The sequence below is a fragment of the Pelobates fuscus genome, chromosome 10 (genome assembly GCF_036172605.1).
Source record: "Pelobates fuscus isolate aPelFus1 chromosome 10, aPelFus1.pri, whole genome shotgun sequence".
NCBI classification, from domain to species: domain Eukaryota; kingdom Metazoa; phylum Chordata; class Amphibia; order Anura; family Pelobatidae; genus Pelobates; species Pelobates fuscus.
The window spans coordinates 151918122-151943168 of NC_086326.1; the positions used below are offsets into that span (position 1 = coordinate 151918122).

Sequence of the window (25047 nt, forward strand, 5' to 3'; positions counted from 1 at the left end):
ACTGGAGAAACATCTGTCGCGCTTTGGTGACATCTACTGGTAAAATATACACATTGCACGTCTTACAAACCGACTACAGAAATCAGCTGATGACAAAGATACTGTTGTCAAGTAGTGATTCTCAAAGGGTTTGCTCACTATTTATTAAACCTCTTTTTGTCAGGGACCTACATTTTCTACTAATTATCAACTTGGCAAGCCATTCTCCATATGTAAAATGATGTTTTAAATTTATTATCATTAACACCAAAAACTATTCTGCAGATTCTTCGTAGCATCCACGTAATGTCCACCACCGAATCGAGAACTGCTACGGGAAATAACTCATTACAGGTAGATGCTGGGGGTCCGATGAATATGATATCTCTGTTCCTTCCAAAGAAGATCCACTAGAATGACCTGGGAATCTGTGTGTGGACACCTGGAGAGCAGAATGCTCCCCCCCATATATATATATACACACACATACACACACATACACGCAAACTATTGGATGGTGACTATGAATAGGTGGGTGTTTGGATGCACCAGTGGCTGCAACTTGTGGTCTGCTCCTTTGGCCCATGCAGACCACTCCTTCCAGTGGCACGTTGCCATGGTAACCCTTGGCAACACTCATGGGAGTAACCCCGGAGTGCAGTACACAATATCCCGGGGCCACCCTGGGCCTAAGACTGGGCTGACCGGCCGGGCTTTTACAAGACTGTGGCCATGGTGGCAGTATGAAAGGAAATTGAGGCCTATATGGTTGGTTGTAGAGCTTGGAGTCTGTAGAATATTATATTTACTATGCATACATTAAATGGTCATCTGGATTGTCCACCTCTTACTAATTTACCTAGTTCATTTTTTAACCCAGAATTCTGGTACCCCTTGATCCAGATTGGCGTTATGCGTATTCTTTTTTCTCTCTACCGTGAGCTTGGTTATCCCTGACTTTCCACCCACTTGCAGGCTCAATATTTTCTCCTCACTATAAGCACTGCGTCAGACCATCCATTCATACATGCTGTAATTTATTCTATATCTTTACACCTGACTAGTTTCTGTCTGTTGGGGCTTTAGTTCAGTTCATTAAATCTTCAAAATTCTACAAAGAACATGCTTTGCCTTAGATACGTGAGCCCACATTATGTGCAGTTTTTATCTTCTTTTTTTATACAACTGTGTGACTATTATGAGGTTTGGCAACATGTAAATTATGTGTGTACGATTTACCTTACAAGGTGAAAATATAAAGTGAACTTGTTGGTGCATAATAATATCTTACGATTCAATGCGCCTTCCACATTCAGGAGAAGTGAAAATTGTATCTCGGTTTTTGGCTTTTTACAAATTCATATTTATTATCCCATAATTTGACCACATTCCTGGTGATTCACAAGTTCCTTTTCTTCTTTAAACTTTATAACTTTATTAGAGTGTTGTCTTAGTAAGTGCCAGATGGGGGTGAACTTCTGTGTTAAACAACAATGCTGCATACATAGAGAATTATTACGTTCCGCCACATCTGCTGCTATGCTACGCCACGCACATGCTACTAAAGTCAGAAATGATTGCGTGCGGTTTCTAAATATTCCTAACTTTAACTTCACGTTATGTCCTCCTAAAACTATCAAAGAGCACAACTGAAAAATAAAACTTCAAAACGAACATACGGTAAGTACAGTCCAGACATTTACTGCCCCAGAGGAAGTGCTGCGTCCTGAACGCACTGATTAGAGACATTTATTGCATCTCTCTCATTAGACAGACAAGTTCACACAGATACAATAACATGGTAAGGAAGGGTTTCCCACAGTGCCCAGTGGAGCCCATTCATAGGGAAGCTCCGTTGGTTTAATTTTGAGTTTGTGTAAGTGCTCACAAAAAAGAGGTTAACACAAAACAAGAAATATATATATTGTTTTACATAGTGTGTTGGGTGTCATGGAATAGAATACATAGTGAGTTAACCCACAAAGCAGTGGGAACGATTACCTAATGCTCTTAACGCAGAGCTTAAATATGCGTTCATATTGTTATATTTTGTTAATTACATTAACCAGTATCTGAATACAGCCCATTAATTGGCTCTTCGAGTTTGAAAATCTATTTAAAGATAACTTGTTACTGTTCTTCTGACAAGACAGTTCCTCGTCCCGTTTCTAAAGTAAATGCTATTGAAGCACGATGTAGGGTGGTGTGTGCAGGACAAGCAGATATAAAACATTCACGTCTGTTACACTTTCAGACACTACCGAGATTTTCCTATGATTCCCTGCGTGTCACAGGTCAAGAGAAGGGTATCATGGGACATTTGGAATTTGCAACGGATCATGGTTATGCAAACGCAGCCTTGTTTTCAATACTAACCCCAATATAATAAAACTTTATTCAATTGAAGTGAAAGCAGTAGTAACAACTAACTAAGTTTGCGTTGATGTGCTATTATGATATATCATTACCATAAAATAGACAGTGCCACTCTAAGGAGTGAAAATATGCAGAAAGCATATAACAAAGTAACAAACTCAATACGTATTGTAATCTCGAGTTCTTCAAGATCCTGCACTTTCCCAGTAGATATAAGCAGCTGGAAGACTCCATCTATCCAGAGCTTCTAATTCTGTTCTATGGTATTTTTTAAATGTATGACTCCATAATTTCCAGTCCAGAAGGAGGTTGTCCCCTGCCACACAGGGTGATTGGGTCTCCTAAGCTCAGAGCAATCGTACCATGGTTTCCCACAAATCACTCCGGTTATAAGCCACCCTCAGCATAAAGCAGTGCAGGGTACTACTTACACAATTACCACTGCAATACTGTAGAGTACTACAAGAGCCTAAACTGGTACTTTAATAAAAGGGAAAAAAAGTACTTTGGATCCAACTCTATGTTTTTGAGGTTGGGTAAATGCACTCTTAGAATTTGTGGAATGCGTACATGAGATGTACATCTACACACGCTAAAAGACCACAAAAGGCACCCAGACAACTTTAAGTGAGTGCAGTGGTTCTTTAGTTTTAACCCCACAATGTAAAGCATTGCCGTTTAGTAGATACTGCAACGATTACATTGCATGGATAAATACATTTCTAGTGGTGGCCTACCTAGTTGACTGCACTACCAGGAATGGACTGTTAGATATGTGGGTGAGACGGTGCCGTAGGCAGGATAAGTTGTTACAGGTAACGGATCTGGAAGCTGGAACCATGGTAATACCAATTTCCCCAATTTGTATTTAAGTTAAGGGAGCCCCTGAATATAAAGAGAAGAACACGATAGCGTCAGGAATACAGTTTTGTGGTCCTAGTGCTATAGTGTTCCTTTAAACATCAGAAATAACAAGTAAAGATGTCTTATTAATCTGTCGCTGTATCCTTTTTGTGAATCTTCTGATGTCTATGAAGACTTGAAATACAAGAAAAACGTACTCCACATTTAAAGCACAAGAACTTTTCCCCAGTGTGAACTCTTCTGTGTTTTGCAAGATCACGTTTGTGTATGAACTTTTCATCACATAACAAACATTCAAGAAGCTTTGGTTCTGGTTTTGGCTCCATGTGAACTTTCTGGTGGAGAAGAAGGTTGGAGTGCTTAATGAAACATTTTCCGCAGACCGCGCAAGCGAACTGCGTTCTTCCTCTATGGGCTTTTCTATGTATCACAAGCTGAGCCTTGTGATCAAAATGATAGCCACAATCCCGACACGGGTAGGTTTTCAGAGCTGTGTGGCTCTTCTGATGTCTAGTCAAATCTGCTTTCTGTGTATAAGACTTGTTGCACTCCATACAAACAAAAGGACGTTCACCGGTGTGAACCGGTTCATGGCGAAGAAGGTTTGAATGTCTATCAAAACACATTCCACATTCAGAGCAGATGAAGCTTTTACCTTCTCTGTATCCTTTCTGATGACTTGTTTGTCTATTGACATTATCCAACTCCCCCAGGTTATTGCTGTAATCATACGAACTCTGTAACAATGGAGTTCTTTGTACATCTGTATCCATTAATTCATTACTAATAATTTCATCATTTTGATCTGAGCTACAATTCGTTACAAGCGCAGTGCTATAAGTACTGGGGGTTGTATCATCTTCTCCGGCCATTACCACTGAATATTCAAGTACATTGACAGCTTTTTTTCTGTGAAAAAAGGATTCCAAGCGATTGTCTTCATTGTGGGAATGACATTCTTTGTCATTCGAGGCCAAAGAATTTGGAGGTATAATACTCTGTGCACAATTGTTATTTTCCATTATACATCCAACTGAACCAAGACAGATATGATAACCACTAGGAACAGGATCCGGAATGAAAGCAGTTTGGACAAACGTGACCCATTCCCCAATAACCTGAAATAAATCTGTTGTCTTCTGGGAATGTTTCTTCCAAAATGAGATCTATAAAAATATACATGTATAGAATTAGGGAAAACCATATATAATCAGAAATATACTGTGTCTCATTATCTAGTTTAACTAGCAATGCCTGAAGGCTGATTTTTCCTTATCCTGGGACCTAAGGAAGAGGAAACGATGAACAGAGGAGGTTTCGCTAACAGTGTAGTAACATACTGGGCATACATAATGGGGATTAGGACATTGCCAAAGGAGGTGGTACAGGACAAGATGGTGGTGACGAGATACCAGTATCAGTCTGTGAATGGGGAATTTCTAAGTGATGCAAGCAGAAATACAGACTGGACACCTCGCCCCCACGACAAACCCTGATGACAGCAATGGGACGTCGGTCCCAAAAAACGAATACGGCAGCAGAGTGCAGAGACATCGGCTCCATGCTGCAAAGACCGGCACCAGTCAAAACTCCCTCCACGGATGCGCAGCAACCCTCACACCTGGAGGCCACAGGGACAAGCAATGAGGTAAGGGCCATACAGGACCCTCAGACAGGTCAGGCTTCACCCCCAGAGCCCTATGATGACACTGCCCCGACCACCAAGGCAGATTTAAAAGCACTGCTGGCAGACATCCAGCGGGTCAGATCAGACATACAGGCAGTCACAGGCAGGGTGACACAAACAGAAACCAATATCAGCAACATTACTTCTGAAATGACCACAATTAAAGACACAGTCACCCAACTACAAGTCCATCAATCAGCACTATCACTCAGGATGATGGCCTTTGAAGACAGACAACGCCGCAATTACATCAAGATAAGGGGTGTCCCAGCTAACATCACAGCAGACGAGCTACCACATTACATCAGACGACTGCTAGCGACCATTCTATCCCACCCAACGGCCATGAAACTATCCATTGACAGAGCACACAGAATACCAGGCTCGCCCACGGCAAAACCTGGCCAAGTGTGGGACGTCATACTCCGCGAGCCACACTGCTATGGCGCAAATCACTAGCACCGGTTACCTCCCAACTCAGGACCGTGGGAGTAACATACCGATGGGACCCTCTGGAACCCTGTTAGCTACACACAACAGGACTGTTCGCACACTAGAATCTGGGGCAGATATACCCACCTTCCTTGCATCATTAGGCATAGAAGACCAGACCATAAGTGCACCACGAGACAAGCCACCCAACACCTGGGACCCAGCGACCACAACCCCGTTCACAAAAAGAGCCACCACATCCGAGGAATCGGAACCCTGGCAGGACTAAGCATGTATCATGCTAAAACAAATAGACAAGGCGGCCCGAAAACCCGCGCAGAGCTCAACGCCTCACAATGTATCTTATAATATGTTTTATAATGTGTTTACATTTTAACAATTTCATTTCATGTATATGCCTTTAAGGCGCACTACAGCGAACTACAAACACCCCAAAAATATAAAGAACCGAGATGGCACCCACCCCCCACAACCCCCCACTAACATCCCTCTCAGATGAGGGCGAACCACTCAGGGGGACCCACACACCCACACTCCCCCCGCCCCACTCATACACGGCAGGGTCTATGCTAGCCAACAGGTACGGTACTTACCAACCCACCTGTCACACAATAAGCTACACTGCTATCACTCTCCCTGAAAATCGGCTGCGTACGGAGACTGCTCAGTCAGACGTAACGCCCTACACATAGCGAATCCACACGCACAACGTCTCCAAACCCCCAAGGAACGACCCATGCTACCCATGGAACTACTATGTAGCACTTCTATAGGGGTCCCTCAGCCTCCACCAACCAAACGTAAGCCAATAAACGGCTTAAACCCCCTCAGCATCCGCCTAGACCTTCACAGACTAACCAATATTATACACCTACTCAACCTAGGCATACCTGACTAACATTTATGAGCTATAAACAAAATGCGAATCTCCAACCAGTGATTCTTTACCACAATCCAACTATATAAACTACTAAATGTAAAAATGTGCAAGTTTAACGCATAACTTATCTATGTTCAAATACTACTGCGCTTGTGGAAGCCGTTGTAATCCCATGCACAATAAAAATAAAGAAGTGAAAAAAAATAAAAAATATTATTATAGGAAGGAGAAGGGAGGGCTGGTTATTATTATTATTATTATTATTATAGGAAGGAGAAGGGAGGGCTGGTTATTATTATTATTATTATTATTATAGGAAGGAGAAGGGAGGGCTGGTTATTATTATTATAGGAAGGAGGAGGGAGGGCAGGTTATTATTATTATTATTATAGGAAGGAGGCGGGAGGGCTGGCTATTATTATTATTATAGGAAGGAGGCGGGAGGGCTGGTTATTATTATTATTATAGGAAGGAGGCGGGAGGGCTGGTTATTATTATTATTATAGGAAGGAGGAGGGAGGGCTGGTTATTATTATTATTATTATTATAGGAAGGAGAAGGGAGGGCTGGTTATTATTATTATTATTATTATAGGAAGGAGAAGGGAGGGCTGGTTATTATTATTATTATTATAGGAAGGGGAAGGGAGGGCTGGTTATTATTATTATTATTATTATAGGAAGGAGAAGGGAGGGCTGGTTATTATTATTATTATTATTATTATTATAGGAAGGAGAAGGGAGGGCTGGTTATTATTATTATTATTATTATTATAGGAAGGAGAAGGGAGGGCTGGTTATTATTATTATTATTATTATTATTATTATAGGAAGGAGAAGGGAGGGCTGGTTATTATTATTATTATTATTATAGGAAGGAGGAGGGAGGGCTGGTTATTATTATTATTATTATTATAGGAAGGAGGAGGGAGGGCTGGTTATTATTATTATTATTATTATTATAGGAAGGAGAAGGGAGGGCTGGTTATTATTATTATTATTATTATTATAGGAAGGAGGAGGGAGGGCTGGTTATTATTATTATTATTATAGGAAGGAGGAGGGAGGGCAGGTTATTATTATTATTTATTATTATAGGAAGGAGGAGGGAGGGCTGGTTATTATTATTATTATTATAGGAAGGAGGAGGGAGGGCTGGTTATTATTATTATTATTATTATTATTATAGGAAGGAGGGCTGGTTATTATTATTATTATTATAGGAAGGAGGAGGGAGGGCTGGTTATTATTATTATTATTATAGGAAGGAGGAGGGAGGGCTGGTTATTATTATTATTATTATTATTATAGGAAGGAGGAGGGAGGGCAGGTTATTATTATTATTTATTATTATAGGAAGGAGGAGGGAGGGCTGGTTATTATTATTATTATTATTATTATAGGAAGGAGAAGGGAGGGCTGGTTATTATTATTATTATAGGAAGGAGGAGGGAGGGCTGGTTATTATTATTATTATTATTATTATAGGAAGGAGAAGGGAGGGCTGGTTATTATTATTATTATTATTATTATAGGAAGGAGGAGGGAGGGCTGGTTATTATTATTATTATTATAGGAAGGAGGAGGGAGGGCTGGTTATTATTATTATTATTATAGGAAGGAGAAGGGAGGGCTGGTTATTATTATTATTATTATTATTATTATTATTATTATAGGAAGGAGGAGGGAGGGCTGGTTATTATTATTATTATTATTATTATTATTATTATAGGAAGGAGGAGGGAGGGCAAGTTATTATTATTATTATTATAGGAAGGAGGAGGGAGGGCTGGTTATTATTATTATTATTATTATTATTATTATTATTATAGGAAGGAGGAGGGAGGGCTGGTTATTATTATTATTATTATAGGAAGGAGGGAGGGCTGGTTATTATTATTATTATTATTATTATAGGAAGGAGAAGGGAGGGCTGGTTATTATTATTATTATTATTATTATAGGAAGGAGAAGGGAGGGCTGGTTATTGTTATTATTATTATTATTATTATTATAGGAAGGAGGAGGGAGGGCTGGTTATTATTATTATTATTATTATTATAGGAAGGAGGAGGGAGGGCTGGTTATTATTATTATTATTATAGGAAGGAGGAGGGAGGGCTGGTTATTATTATTATTATTATTATTATAGGAAGGAGAAGGGAGGGCTGGTTATTATTATTATTATAGGAAGGAGGAGGGAGGGCAGGTTATTATTATTATTATTATTATAGGAAGGAGGAGGGAGGGCTGGTTATTATTATTATTATTATTATAGGAAGGAGGAGGGAGGGCTGGTTATTATTATTATTATTATTATAGGAAGGAGAAGGGAGGGCTGGTTATTATTATTATTATTATTATTATTATAGGAAGGAGGAGGGAGGGCTGGTTATTATTATTATTATTATAGGAAGGAGGAGGGAGGTCTGGTTATTATTATTATTATTATTATTATTATTATAGGAAGGAGAAGGGAGGGCTGGTTATTATTATTATTATTATTATAGGAAGGAGGAGGGAGGGCTGGTTATTATTATTATTATTATAGGAAGGAGGAGGGAGGGCTGGTTATTATTATTATTATTATAGGAAGGAGAAGGGAGGGCTGGTTATTATTATTATTATTATTATTATAGGAAGGAGGAGGGAGGGCTGGTTATTATTATTATTATTATAGGAAGGAGGAGGGAGGGCTGGTTATTATTATTATTATTATAGGAAGGAGGAGGGAGGGCTGGTTATTATTATTATTATTATTATTATAGGAAGGAGAAGGGAGGGCTGGTTATTATTATTATTATTATTATTATTATTATAGGAAGGAGAAGGGAGGGCTGGTTATTATTATTATTATTATTATTATAGGAAGGAGGAGGGAGGGCTGGTTATTATTATTATTATTATTATAGGAAGGAGGAGGGAGGGCTGGTTATTATTATTATTATTATTATAGGAAGGAGGAGGGAGGGCAAGTTATTATTATTATTATTATAGGAAGGAGGAGGGAGGGCTGGTTATTATTATTATTATTATTATTATTATAGGAAGGAGGAGGGAGGGCTGGTTATTATTATTATTATTATAGGAAGGAGGAGGGAGGGCTGGTTATTATTATTATTATTATAGGAAGGAGGAGGGAGGGCTGGTTATTATTATTATTATTATAGGAAGGAGGAGGGAGGGCTGGTTATTATTATTATTATTATAGGAAGGAGGAGGGAGGGCTGGTTATTATTATTATTATTATTATTATTATAGGAAGGAGAAGGGAGGGCTGGTTATTATTATTATTATTATTATAGGAAGGAGAAGGGAGGGCTGGTTATTATTATTATTATTATTATTATTATAGGAAGGAGGAGGGAGGGCTGGTTATTATTATTATTATTATTATTATTATTATTATAGGAAGGAGGAGGGAGGGCTGGTTATTATTATTATTATTATTATTATTATAGGAAGGAGGAGGGAGGGCTGGTTATTATTATTATTATTATTATTATAGGAAGGAGGAGGGAGGGCTGGTTATTATTATTATTATTATTATTATTATTATTATTATTATTATTATAGGAAGGAGGAGGGAGGGCTGGTTATTATTATTATTATTATTATAGGAAGGAGGAGGGAGGGCTGGTTATTATTATTATTATTATTATTATTATTATTATTATAGGAAGGAGGAGGGAGGGCTGGTTATTATTATTATTATTATTATTATAGGAAGGAGGAGGGAGGGCTGGTTATTATTATTATTATTATTATAGGAAGGAGAAGGGAGGGCTGGTTATTATTATTATTATTATTATTATTATAGGAAGGAGGAGGGAGGGCTGGTTATTGTTATTATTATTATAGGAAGGAGGAGGGAGGGCTGGTTATTATTATTATTATTATTATAGGAAGGAGGAGGGAGGGCTGGTTATTATTATTATTATTATAGGAAGGAGAAGGGAGGGCTGGTTATTATTATTATTATAGGAAGGAGGCGGGAGGGCTGGTTATTATTATTATTATTATTATTATTATTATTATTATTATAGGAAGGAGAAGGGAGGGCTGGTTATTATTATTATTATTATTATAGGAAGGAGGAGGGAGGGCTGGTTATTATTATTATTATTATTATAGGAAGGAGAAGGGAGGGCTGGTTATTATTATTATTATTATAGGAAGGAGGAGGGAGGGCTGGTTATTATTATTATTATTATTATAGGAAGGAGGAGGGAGGGCAGGTTATTATTATTATTTATTATTATAGGAAGGAGGAGGGAGGGCTGGTTATTATTATTATTATTATTATTATAGGAAGGAGAAGGGAGGGCTGGTTATTATTATTATTATTATTATTATTATTATTATTATAGGAAGGAGGAGGGAGGGCTGGTTATTATTATTATTATTATTATTATAGGAAGGAGAAGGGAGGGCTGGTTATTATTATTATTATTATTATAGGAAGGAGGAGGGAGGGCTGGTTATTATTATTATTATTATTATAGGAAGGAGAAGGGAGGGCTGGTTATTATTATTATTATTATAGGAAGGAGGAGGGAGGGCTGGTTATTATTATTATTATTATAGGAAGGAGGAGGGAGGGCAGGTTATTATTATTATTTATTATTATAGGAAGGAGGAGGGAGGGCTGGTTATTATTATTATTATTATAGGAAGGAGGAGGGAGGGCTGGTTATTATTATTATTATTATTATTATTATTATTATTATAGGAAGGAGGGCTGGTTATTATTATTATTATTATAGGAAGGAGGAGGGAGGGCTGGTTATTATTATTATTATTATTATAGGAAGGAGGAGGGAGGGCTGGTTATTATTATTATTATTATTATTATAGGAAGGAGGAGGGAGGGCTGGTTATTATTATTATTATTATTATAGGAAGGAGAAGGGAGGGCTGGTTATTATTATTATTATAGGAAGGAGGAGGGAGGGCTGGTTATTATTATTATTATTATTATAGGAAGGAGAAGGGAGGGCTGGTTATTATTATTATTATTATTATTATTATTATAGGAATGAGGAGGGAGGGCTGGTTATTATTATTATTATTATTATTATTATTATTATAGGAAGGAGGAGGGAGGGCTGGTTATTATTATTATTATTATAGGAAGGAGAAGGGAGGGCTGGTTATTATTATTATTATTATTATTATTATAGGAAGGAGGAGGGAGGGCTGGTTATTATTATTATTATTATTATTATTATAGGAAGGAGGAGGGAGGGCAAGTTATTATTATTATTATTATAGGAAGGAGGAGGGAGGGCTGGTTATTATTATTATTATTATTATTATAGGAAGGAGGAGGGAGGGCTGGTTATTATTATTATTATTATTATTATTATTATAGGAAGGAGGAGGGAGGGCTGGTTATTATTATTATTATAGGAAGGAGGAGGGAGGGCTGGTTATTATTATTATTATTATAGGAAGGAGGAGGGAGGGCTGGTTATTATTATTATTATTATTATAGGAAGGAGAAGGGAGGGCTGGTTATTATTATTATTATAGGAAGGAGGAGGGAGGGCTGGTTATTATTATTATTATTATAGGAAGGAGGAGGGAGGGCTGGTTATTATTATTATTATTATTATAGGAAGGAGAAGGGAGGGCTGGTTATTATTATTATTATTATAGGAAGGAGGAGGGAGGGCTGGTTATTATTATTATTATTATAGGAAGGAGGAGGGAGGGCTGGTTATTATTATTATTATTATAGGAAGGAGGAGGGAGGGCTGGTTATTATTATTATTATTATTAAAGGAAGGAGGAGGGAGGGCTGGTTATTATTATTATTATTATTATTATTATAGGAAGGAGAAGGGAGGGCTGGTTATTATTATTATTATAGGAAGGAGGAGGGAGGGCAGGTTATTATTATTATTATTACTATAGGAAGGAGGAGGGAGGGCTGGTTATTATTATTATTATTATTATTATTATTATTATAGGAAGGAGGAGGGAGGGCTGGTTATTATTATTATTATTATAGGAAGGAGAAGGGAGGGCTGGTTATTATTATTATTATAGGAAGGAGGAGGGAGGGCTGGTTATTATTATTATTATAGGAAGGAGGAGGGAGGGCTGGTTATTATTATTATTATTATTATTATTATAGGAAGGAGAAGGGAGGGCTGGTTATTATTATTATTATTATAGGAAGGAGGAGGGAGGGCTGGTTATTATTATTATTATTATAGGAAGGAGGAGGGAGGGCTGGTTATTATTATTATTATTATAGGAAGGAGGAGGGAGGGCTGGTTATTATTATTATTATTATAGGAAGGAGGAGGGAGGGCTGGTTATTATTATTATTATTATTATTATAGGAAGGAGAAGGGAGGGCTGGTTATTATTATTATTATAGGAAGGAGGAGGGAGGGCAGGTTATTATTATTATTATTACTATAGGAAGGAGGAGGGAGGGCTGGTTATTATTATTATTATTATTATTATAGGAAGGAGGAGGGAGGGCTGGTTATTATTATTATTATTATAGGAAGGAGGAGGGAGGGCTGGTTATTATTATTATTATTATTATTATTATTATTATAGGAAGGAGAAGGGAGGGCTGGTTATTATTATTATTATAGGAAGGAGGAGGGAGGGCTGGTTATTATTATTATTATTATAGGAAGGAGGAGGGAGGGCTGGTTATTATTATTATTATTATAGGAAGGAGGAGGGAGGGCTGGTTATTATTATTATTATTATTATAGGAAGGAGAAGGGAGGGCTGGTTATTATTATCATTATTATTATAGGAAGGAGGAGGGAGGGCTGGTTATTATTATTATTATTATTATAGGAAGGAGGAGGGAGGGCTGGTTATTATTATTATTATTATTATTATTATTATAGGAAGGAGGAGGGAGGGCTGGTTATTATTATTATTATTATAGGAAGGAGGAGGGAGGGCTGGTTATTATTATTATTATTATTATTATAGGAAGGAGGAGGGAGGGCTGGTTATTATTATTATTATTATAGGAAGGAGGAGGGAGGGCTGGTTATTATTATTATTATTATAGGAAGGAGGAGGGAGGGCTGGTTATTATTATTATTATTATAGGAAGGAGGAGGGAGGGCTGGTTATTATTATTATTATTATTATTATAGGAAGGAGAAGGGAGGGCTGGTTATTATTATTATTATAGGAAGGAGGAGGGAGGGCAGGTTATTATTATTATTATTACTATAGGAAGGAGGAGGGAGGGCTGGTTATTATTATTATTATTATTATTATTATAGGAAGGAGGAGGGAGGGCTGGTTATTATTATTATTATTATAGGAAGGAGAAGGGAGGGCTGGTTATTATTATTATTATAGGAAGGAGGAGGGAGGGCTGGTTATTATTATTATTATAGGAAGGAGGAGGGAGGGCTGGTTATTATTATTATTATTATTATTATAGGAAGGAGAAGGGAGGGCTGGTTATTATTATTATTATTATAGGAAGGAGGAGGGAGGGCTGGTTATTATTATTATTATTATAGGAAGGAGGAGGGAGGGCTGGTTATTATTATTATTATTATTATAGGAAGGAGGAGGGAGGGCTGGTTATTATTATTATTATTATTATAGGAAGGAGGAGGGAGGGCTGGTTATTATTATTATTATTATTATTATTATAGGAAGGAGAAGGGAGGGCTGGTTATTATTATTATTATAGGAAGGAGGAGGGAGGGCAGGTTATTATTATTATTATTACTATAGGAAGGAGGAGGGAGGGCTGGTTATTATTATTATTATTATTATTATTATAGGAAGGAGGAGGGAGGGCTGGTTATTATTATTATTATTATAGGAAGGAGGAGGGAGGGCTGGTTATTATTATTATTATTATTATTATTATAGGAAGGAGAAGGGAGGGCTGGTTATTATTATTATTATTATTATAGGAAGGAGGAGGGAGGGCTGGTTATTATTATTATTATTATAGGAAGGAGGAGGGAGGGCTGGTTATTATTATTATTATTATAGGAAGGAGGAGGGAGGGCTGGTTATTATTATTATTATTATTATAGGAAGGAGAAGGGAGGGCTGGTTATTATTATCATTATTATTATAGGAAGGAGGAGGGAGGGCTGGTTATTATTATTATTATTATTATTATAGGAAGGAGGAGGGAGGGCTGGTTATTATTATTATTATTATTATTATTATAGGAAGGAGGAGGGAGGGCTGGTTATTATTATTATTATTATAGGAAGGAGGAGGGAGGGCTGGTTATTATTATTATTATTATTATTATTATAGGAAGGAGGAGGGAGGGCTGGTTATTATTATTATTATTATTATTATTATTATTATTATTATAGGAAGGAGAAGGGAGGGCTGGTTATTATTATTATTATTATTATTATTATTATAGGAAGGAGGAGGGAGGGCTGGTTATTATTATTATTATTATAGGAAGGAGGAGGGAGGGCTGGTTATTATTATTATTATTATAGGAAGGAGGAGGGAGGGCTGGTTATTATTATTATTATTATTATTATAGGAAGGAGAAGGGAGGGCTGGTTATTATTATCATTATTATTATAGGAAGGAGGAGGGAGGGCTGGTTATTATTATTATTATTATAGGAAGGAGGAGGGAGGGCTGGTTATTATTATTATTATTATAGGAAGGAGGAGGGAGGGCTGGTTATTATTATTATTATTATTATTATTATTATTATAGGAAGGAGGAGGGAGGGCTGGTTATTATTATTATTATTATTATTATAGGAAGGAGGAGGGAGGGCTGGTTATTATTATTATTATTATAGGAAGGAGAAGGGAGGGCTGGTTATTATTATTATTATTATTATAGGAAGGAGGAGGGAGGGCTGGTTATTATTATTATTATTATAGGAAGGAGGAGGGAGGGCTGGTTATTATTATTATTATTATAGGAAGGAGGAGGGAGGGCTGGTTATTATTATTATTATTATTATTATAGGAAGGAGAAGGGAGGGCTGGTTATTATTATTATTATTATAGGAAGGAGGAGGGAGGGCTGGTTATTATTATTATTATTATTATTATTATTATTATTATTATTATTATAGGAAGGAGAAGGGAGGGCTGGTTATTATTATTATTATTATTATTATAGGAAGGAGGAGGGAGGGCTGGTTATTATTATTATTATTATAGGAAGGAGGAGGGAGGGCTGGTTATTATTATTATTATTATTATTATTATAGGAAGGAGAAGGGAGGGCTGGTTATTATTATTATTATTATTATAGGAAGGAGGAGGGAGGGCTGGTTATTATTATTATTATTATTATAGGAAGGAGGAGGGAGGGCTGGTTATTATTATTATTATTATAGGAAGGAGGAGGGAGGGCTGGTTATTATTATTATTATTATTATTATAGGAAGGAGGAGGGAGGGCTGGTTATTATTATTATTATTATAGGAAGGAGAAGGGAGGGCTGGTTATTATTATTATTATTATTATTATTATTATAGGAAGGAGGAGGGAGGGCTGGTTATTATTATTATTATTATTATTATTATTATAGGAAGGAGGAGGGAGGGCTGGTTATTATTATTATTATTATAGGAAGGAGAAGGGAGGGCTGGTTATTATTATTATTATTATAGGAAGGAGGAGGGAGGGCTGGTTATTATTATTATTATTATAGGAAGGAGGAGGGAGGGCTGGTTATTATTATTATTATTATAGGAAGGAGGAGGGAGGGCTGGTTATTATTATTATTATTATTATTATAGGAAGGAGGAGGGAGGGCAGGTTATTATTATTATTATTATTATAGGAAGGAGGAGGGAGGGCTGGTTATTATTATTATTATTATTATAGGAAGGAGGAGGGAGGGCAAGTTATTATTATTATAGGAAGGAGAAGGGAGGGCTGGTTATTATTATTATTATTATAGGAAGGAGAAGGGAGGGCTGGTTATTATTATTATTATTATTATAGGAAGGAGGAGGGAGGGCTGGTTATTATTATTATTATTATTATAGGAAGGAGGAGGGAGGGCAAGTTATTATTATTATTATTATAGGAAGGAGGAGGGAGGGCTGGTTATTATTATTATTATTATTATAGGAAGGAGGAGGGAGGGCTGGTTATTATTATTATTATTATTATTATTATAGGAAGGAGAAGGGAGGGCTGGTTATTATTATTATTATAGGAAGGAGGAGGGAGGGCAAGTTATTATTATTATTATTATAGGAAGGAGGAGGGAGGGCTGGTTATTATTATTATTATTATAGGAAGGAGAAGGGAGGGCTGGTTATTATTATTATTATTATTATAGGAAGGAGGAGGGAGGGCTGGTTATTATTATTATTATTATAGGAAGGAGAAGGGAGGGCTGGTTATTATTATTATTATTATTATAGGAAGGAGGAGGGAGGGCTGGTTATTATTATTATTATTATAGGAAGGAGAAGGGAGGGCTGGTTATTATTATTATTATTATTATTATAGGAAGGAGGAGGGAGGGCTGGTTATTATTATTATTATTATAGGAAGGAGGAGGGAGGGCTGGTTATTATTATTATTATTATAGGAAGGAGAAGGGAGGGCTGGTTATTATTATTATTATTATTATTATAGGAAGGAGGAGGGAGGGCTGGTTATTATTATTATTATTATTATAGGAAGGAGGAGGGAGGGCTGGTTATTATTATTATTATTATTATTATTATTATAGGAAGGAGGAGGGAGGGCTGGTTATTATTATTATTATTATAGGAAGGAGGAGGGAGGGCTGGTTATTATTATTATTATTATTATTATAGGAAGGAGAAGGGAGGGCAGGTTATTATTATTATTATTATTATTATTATAGGAAGGAGGAGGGAGGGCTGGTTATTATTATTATTATTATTATAGGAAGGAGAAGGGAGGGCAGGTTATTATTATTATTATTATTATTATTATAGGAAGGAGGAGGGAGGGCTGGTTATTATTATTATTATTATTATAGGAAGGAGGAGGGAGGGCTGGTTATTATTATTATTATTATTATAGGAAGGAGAAGGGAGGGCAGGTTATTATTATTATTATTATTATTATTATAGGAAGGAGGAGGGAGGGCTGGTTATTATTATTATTATTATAGGAAGGAGAAGGGAGGGCTGGTTATTATTATTATTATTATTATAGGAAGGAGGAGGGAGGGCTGGTTATTATTATTATTATTATTATAGGAAGGAGGAGGGAGGGCTGGTTATTATTATTATTATTATAGGAAGGAGGAGGGAGGGCTGGTTATTATTATTATTATTATTATTATTATTATTATTATTATAGGAAGGAGGAGGGAGGGCTGGTTATTATTATTATTATTATTATTATTATTATTATAGGAAGGAGGAGGGAGGGCAAGTTATTATTATTATTATTATAGGAAGGAGGAGGGAGGGCAGGTTATTATTATTATTATTATTATTATAGGAAGGAGGAGGGAGGGCAGGTTATTATTATTATTATTATTATTATAGGAAGGAGGAGGGAGGGCTGGTTATTATTATTATTATTATAGGAAGGAGGAGGGAGGGCTGGTTATTATTATTATTATTATTATTATTATAGGAAGGAGAAGGGAGGGCTGGTTATTATTATTATTATTATTATAGGAAGGAGAAGGGAGGGCTGGTTATTATTATTATTATTATAGGAAGGAGGAGGGAGGGCTGGTTATTATTATTATTATTATTATAGGACTCTCACACACCTACCTCCAGAACCAGGAAATAGATCTCCCCCAAATCCGTCTACGTCACGCCCAGCTAGAATAATGGCTCAGCCCCACCCGGAGCATCACGGGAGATGTAGTTACAGCTCACAATCCGTAACAGTTCTGAGCCCCAGTTACTATGGAGACAGGAAGAAGCCTCAGCGGCCATGTTGGATTCTGGCAGAAATATTACCATAATATTATACAGAGATAATGGATATATTATAGGGAGGTTATTATACAGAGATAATGGATATATTATAGGAAGGTTATTATACAGAGATAATGGATATATTATAGGAGGTTATTATACAGAGATAATGGATATATTATAGGAGGTTATTATACAGAGATAATGGATATATTATAGGAAGGTTATTATACAGAGATAATGGATATATTATAGGGAGGTTATTATACAGAGATAATGGATATATTATAGGGAGGTTATTATACAGAGATAATGTATATATTATAGGAGGTTATTATACAGAGATAATGGATATATTATAGGAGGTTATTATACAGAGATAATGGATATATTATAGGGAGGTTATTATACAGATAATGGATATATTATAGGAGGTTATTATACAGAGATAATGTATATATTACAGGGAGGTTATTATACAGAGATAATGGATATATTATAGGAGGTTATTATACAGAGATAATGGATATATTATAGGAGGTTATTATACAGAGATAATGGATATATTATAGGGAGGTTATTATACAGAGATAATGGATATATTATAGGAGGTTATTATACAGATAATGGATATATTATAGGGAGGTTATTATACAGATAATGGATATATTATAGGAGGTTATTATACAGAGATAATGTATATATTATAGGGAGGTTATTATACAGAGATAATGGATATATTATAGGAGGTTATTATACAGAGATAATGGATATATTATAGGAGGTTATTATACAGAGATAATGGATATATTATAGGGAGGTTATTATACAGAGATAATGGATATATTATAGGAGGTTATTATACAGAGATAATGGATATATTATAGGGAGGTTATTATACAGATAATGGATATATTATAGGGAGGTTATTATACAGAGATAATGGATATATTATAGGGAGGTTATTATACAGATAATGGATATATTATAGGGAGGTTATTATACAGATAATGGATATATTATAGGAGGTTATTATACAGATAATGGATATATTATAGGGAGGTTATTATACAGAGATAATGGATATATTATAGGAGGTTATTATACAGAGATAATGGATATATTATAGGGAGGTTATTATACAGAGATAATGGATATATTATAGGGAGGTTATTATACAGAGATAATGGATATATTATAGGAGGTTATTATACAGAGATAATGGATACATTATAGGGAGGTTATTATACAGAGATAATGGATATATTATAGGGAGGTTATTATACAGAGATAATGGATATATTATAGGGAGGTTATTATACAGATAATGGATATATTATAGGAGGTTATTATACAGAGATAATGGATATATTATAGGGAGGTTATTATACAGATAATGGATATATTATAGGGAGGTTATTATACAGATAATGGATATATTATAGGAGGTTATTATACAGATAATGGATATATTATAGGGAGGTTATTATACAGAGATAATGGATATATTATAGGGAGGTTATTATACAGAGATAATGGATATATTATAGGGAGGTTATTATACAGAGATAATGGATATATTATAGGAGGTTATTATACAGAGATAATGGATATATTATAGGAGGTTATTATACAGAGATAATGGATATATTATAGGGAGGTTATTATACAGAGATAATGGATATATTATAGGGAGGTTATTACACAGAGATAATGGATATATTATAGGAGGTTATTATACAGAGATAATGGATATATTATAGGGAGGTTATTATACAGAGATAATGGATATATTATAGGGAGGTTATTATACAGAGATAATGGATATATTATAGGGAGGTTATTATACAGAGATAATGGATATATTATAGGAGGTTATTATACAGATAATGGATATATTATAGGGAGGTTATTATACAGAGATAATGGATATATTATAGGAGGTTATTATACAGATAATGGATATATTATAGGGAGGTTATTATACAGATAATGGATATATTATAGGAGGTTATTATACAGAGATAATGTATATATTATAGGGAGGTTATTATACAGAGATAATGGATATATTATAGGAGGTTATTATACAGAGATAATGGATATATTATAGGAGTTTATTATACAGAGATAATGGATATATTATAGGGAGGTTATTATACAGAGATAATGGATATATTATAGGGAGGTTATTACACAGAGATAATGGATATATTATAGGGAGCTTATTATACAGAGATAATGGATATATTATAGGGAGGTTATTATACAGAGATAATGGATATATTATAGGAGGTTATTATACAGAGATAATGTATATATTATAGGGAGGTTATTATACAGATAATGGATATATTATAGGGAGGTTATTATACAGAGATAATGGATATATATAGGGAGGTTATTATACAGAGATAATGGATATATTATAGGAGTTTATTATACAGAGATAATGGATATATTATAGGGAGGTTATTACACAGAGATAATGGATATATTATAGGGAGGTTATTATACAGAGATAATGGATATATTATAGGGAGGTTATTACACAGAGATAATGGATATATTATAGGGAGGTTATTATACAGAGATAATGGATATATTATAGGGAGGTTATTATACAGAGATAATGGATATATTATAGGGAGGTTATTATACAGAGATAATGGATATATTATAGGGAGGTTATTATACAGAGATAATAGATATATTATAGGGAGGTTATTATACAGAGATAATGGATATATTATAGAAAGGTTATTATACAGATAATGGATATATTATAGGAGGTTATTATACAGATAATGGATATATTATAGGGAGGTTATTATACAGATAATGGATATATTATAGGAGGTTATTATACAGAGATAATGTATATATTATAGGGAGGTTATTATACAGAGATAATGGATATATTATAGGAGGTTATTATACAGAGATAATGGATATATTATAGGGAGGTTATTATACAGAGATAATGGATATATTATAGGGAGGTTATTATACAGAGATAATGGATATATTATAGGGAGGTTATTATACAGAGATAATGGATATATTATAGGGAGGTTATTATACAGAGATAATGGATATATTATAGGGAGGTTATTATACAGAGATAATGGATATATATAGGGAGGTTATTATACAGAGATAATGGATATATTATAGGGAGGTTATTATACAGAGATAATGGATATATTATAGGGAGGTTATTATACAGAGATAATGGATATATTATAGGGAGGTTATTATACAGAGATAATGGATATATTATAGGGAGGTTATTATACAGAGATAATGGATATATTATAGGGAGGTTATTATACAGAGATAATGGATATATTATAGGAGGTTATTATACAGAGATAATGGATATATTATAGGGAGGTTATTATACAGAGATAATGGATATATTATAGGGAGGTTATTACACAGAGATAATGGATATATTATAGGAGGTTATTATACAGAGATAATGGATATATTATAGGAGGTTATTATACAGAGATAATGGATATATTATAGGAAGGTTATTATACAGAGATAATGGATATATTATAGGGAGGTTATTATACAGAGATAATGGATATATTATAGGGAGGTTATTATACAGAGATAATGTATATATTATAGGAGGTTATTATACAGAGATAATGGATATATTATAGGAGGTTATTATACAGAGATAATGGATATATTATAGGGAGGTTATTATACAGATAATGGATATATTATAGGAGGTTATTATACAGAGATAATGTATATATTATAGGGAGGTTATTATACAGAGATAATGGATATATTATAGGAGGTTATTATACAGAGATAATGGATATATTATAGGAGGTTATTATACAGAGATAATGGATATATTATAGGGAGGTTATTATACAGAGATAATGGATATATTATAGGAGGTTATTATACAGATAATGGATATATTATAGGGAGGTTATTATACAGATAATGGATATATTATAGGAGGTTATTATACAGAGATAATGTATATATTATAGGGAGGTTATTATACAGAGATAATGGATATATTATAGGAGGTTATTATACAGAGATAATGGATATATTATAGGAGGTTATTATACAGAGATAATGGATATATTATAGGGAGGTTATTATACAGAGATAATGGATATATTATAGGAGGTTATTATACAGAGATAATGGATATATTATAGGGAGGTTATTATACAGATAATGGATATATTATAGGGAGGTTATTATACAGAGATAATGGATATATTATAGGGAGGTTATTATACAGATAATGGATATATTATAGGGAGGTTATTATACAGATAATGGATATATTATAGGAGGTTATTATACAGATAATGGATATATTATAGGGAGGTTATTATACAGAGATAATGGATATATTATAGGAGGTTATTATACAGAGATAATGGATATATTATAGGGAGGTTATTATACAGAGATAATGGATATATTATAGGGAGGTTATTATACAGAGATAATGGATATATTATAGGAGGTTATTATACAGAGATAATGGATATATTATAGGGAGGTTATTATACAGAGATAATGGATATATTATAGGGAGGTTATTATACAGAGATAATGGATATATTATAGGGAGGTTATTATACAGATAATGGATATATTATAGGAGGTTATTATACAGAGATAATGGATACATTATAGGGAGGTTATTATACAGATAATGGATATATTATAGGGAGGTTATTATACAGATAATGGATATATTATAGGAGGTTATTATACAGATAATGGATATATTATAGGGAGGTTATTATACAGAGATAATGGATATATTATAGGGAGGTTATTATACAGAGATAATGGATATATTATAGGGAGGTTATTATACAGAGATAATGGATATATTATAGGAGGTTATTATACAGAGATAATGGATATATTATAGGAGGTTATTATACAGAGATAATGGATATATTATAGGGAGGTTATTATACAGAGATAATGGATATATTATAGGGAGGTTATTACACAGAGATAATGGATATATTATAGGAGGTTATTATACAGAGATAATGGATATATTATAGGGAGGTTATTATACAGAGATAATGGATATATTATAGGGAGGTTATTATACAGAGATAATGGATATATTATAGGGAGGTTATTATACAGAGATAATGGATATATTATAGGAGGTTATTATACAGATAATGGATATATTATAGGGAGGTTATTATACAGAGATAATGGATATATTATAGGAGGTTATTATACAGATAATGGATATATTATAGGGAGGTTATTATACAGATAATGGATATATTATAGGAGGTTATTATACAGAGATAATGTATATATTATAGGGAGGTTATTATACAGAGATAATGGATATATTATAGGGAGGTTATTACACAGAGATAATGGATATATTATAGGGAGGTTATTATACAGAGATAATGGATATATTATAGGGAGGTTATTACACAGAGATAATGGATATATTATAGGGAGCTTATTATACAGAGATAATGGATATATTATAAAGAGGTTATTATACAGAGATAATGGATATATTATAGGAGGTTATTATACAGAGATAATGTATATATTATAGGGAGGTTATTATACAGATAATGGATATATTATAGGGAGGTTATTATACAGAGATAATGGATATATATAGGGAGGTTATTATACAGAGATAATGGATATATTATAGGAGTTTATTATACAGAGATAATGGATATATTATAGGGAGGTTATTACACAGAGATAATGGATATATTATAGGGAGGTTATTATACAGAGATAATGGATATATTATAGGGAGGTTATTACACAGAGATAATGGATATATTATAGGGAGGTTATTATACAGAGATAATGGATATATTATAGGGAGGTTATTATACAGAGATAATGGATATATTATAGGGAGGTTATTATACAGAGATAATGGATATATTATAGGGAGGTTATTATACAGAGATAATAGATATATTATAGGGAGGTTATTATACAGAGATAATGGATATATTATAGAAAGGTTATTATACAGATAATGGATATATTATAGGAGGTTATTATACAGATAATGGATATATTATAGGGAGGTTATTATACAGATAATGGATATATTATAGGAGGTTATTATACAGAGATAATGTATATATTATAGGGAGGTTATTATACAGAGATAATGGATATATTATAGGAGGTTATTATACAGAGATAATGGATATATTATAGGGAGGTTATTATACAGAGATAATGGATATATTATAGGGAGGTTATTATACAGAGATAATGGATATATTATAGGGAGGTTATTATACAGAGATAATGGATATATTATAGGGAGGTTATTATACAGAGATAATGGATATATTATAGGGAGGTTATTATACAGAGATAATGGATATATATAGGGAGGTTATTATACAGAGATAATGGATATATTATAGGGAGGTTATTATACAGAGATAATGGATATATTATAGGGAGGTTATTATACAGAGATAATGGATATATTATAGGGAGGTTATTATACAGAGATAATGGATATATTATAGGGAGGTTATTATACAGAGATAATGGATATATTATAGGGAGGTTATTATACAGAGATAATGGATATATTATAGGAGGTTATTATACAGAGATAATGGATATATTATAGGGAGGTTATTATACAGAGATAATGGATATATTATAGGGAGGTTATTACACAGAGATAATGGATATATTATAGGAGGTTATTATACAGAGATAATGGATATATTAAAGGAGTTTATTATACAGAGATAATGGATATATTATAGGGAGGTTATTATACAGAGATAATGGATATATTATAGGGAGGTTATTACACAGAGATAATGGATATATTATAGGGAGGTTATTATACAGAGATAATGGATATATTATAGGGAGG

The 25047-nt window shown here is 33.7% G+C and overlaps 1 protein-coding gene across 1 annotated transcript; it reads right to left on the reverse strand.

Moving 5' to 3' along the window:
* Positions 1 to 2002: 2002 nt before the first annotated feature.
* Positions 2003 to 18012, reverse strand: LOC134575280 (zinc finger protein 484-like). The gene is made up of 2 exons (XM_063434544.1): positions 17970 to 18012; positions 2003 to 4385 (listed from the first exon to the last, which is right to left on the reverse strand). The coding sequence occupies exon 2, from the start codon at positions 4239 to 4241 to the stop codon at positions 3345 to 3347; it is 897 nt and encodes a 298-aa protein (XP_063290614.1). The 5' UTR covers positions 4242 to 4385; positions 17970 to 18012; the 3' UTR covers positions 2003 to 3344.
* Positions 18013 to 25047: the final 7035 nt, after the last annotated feature.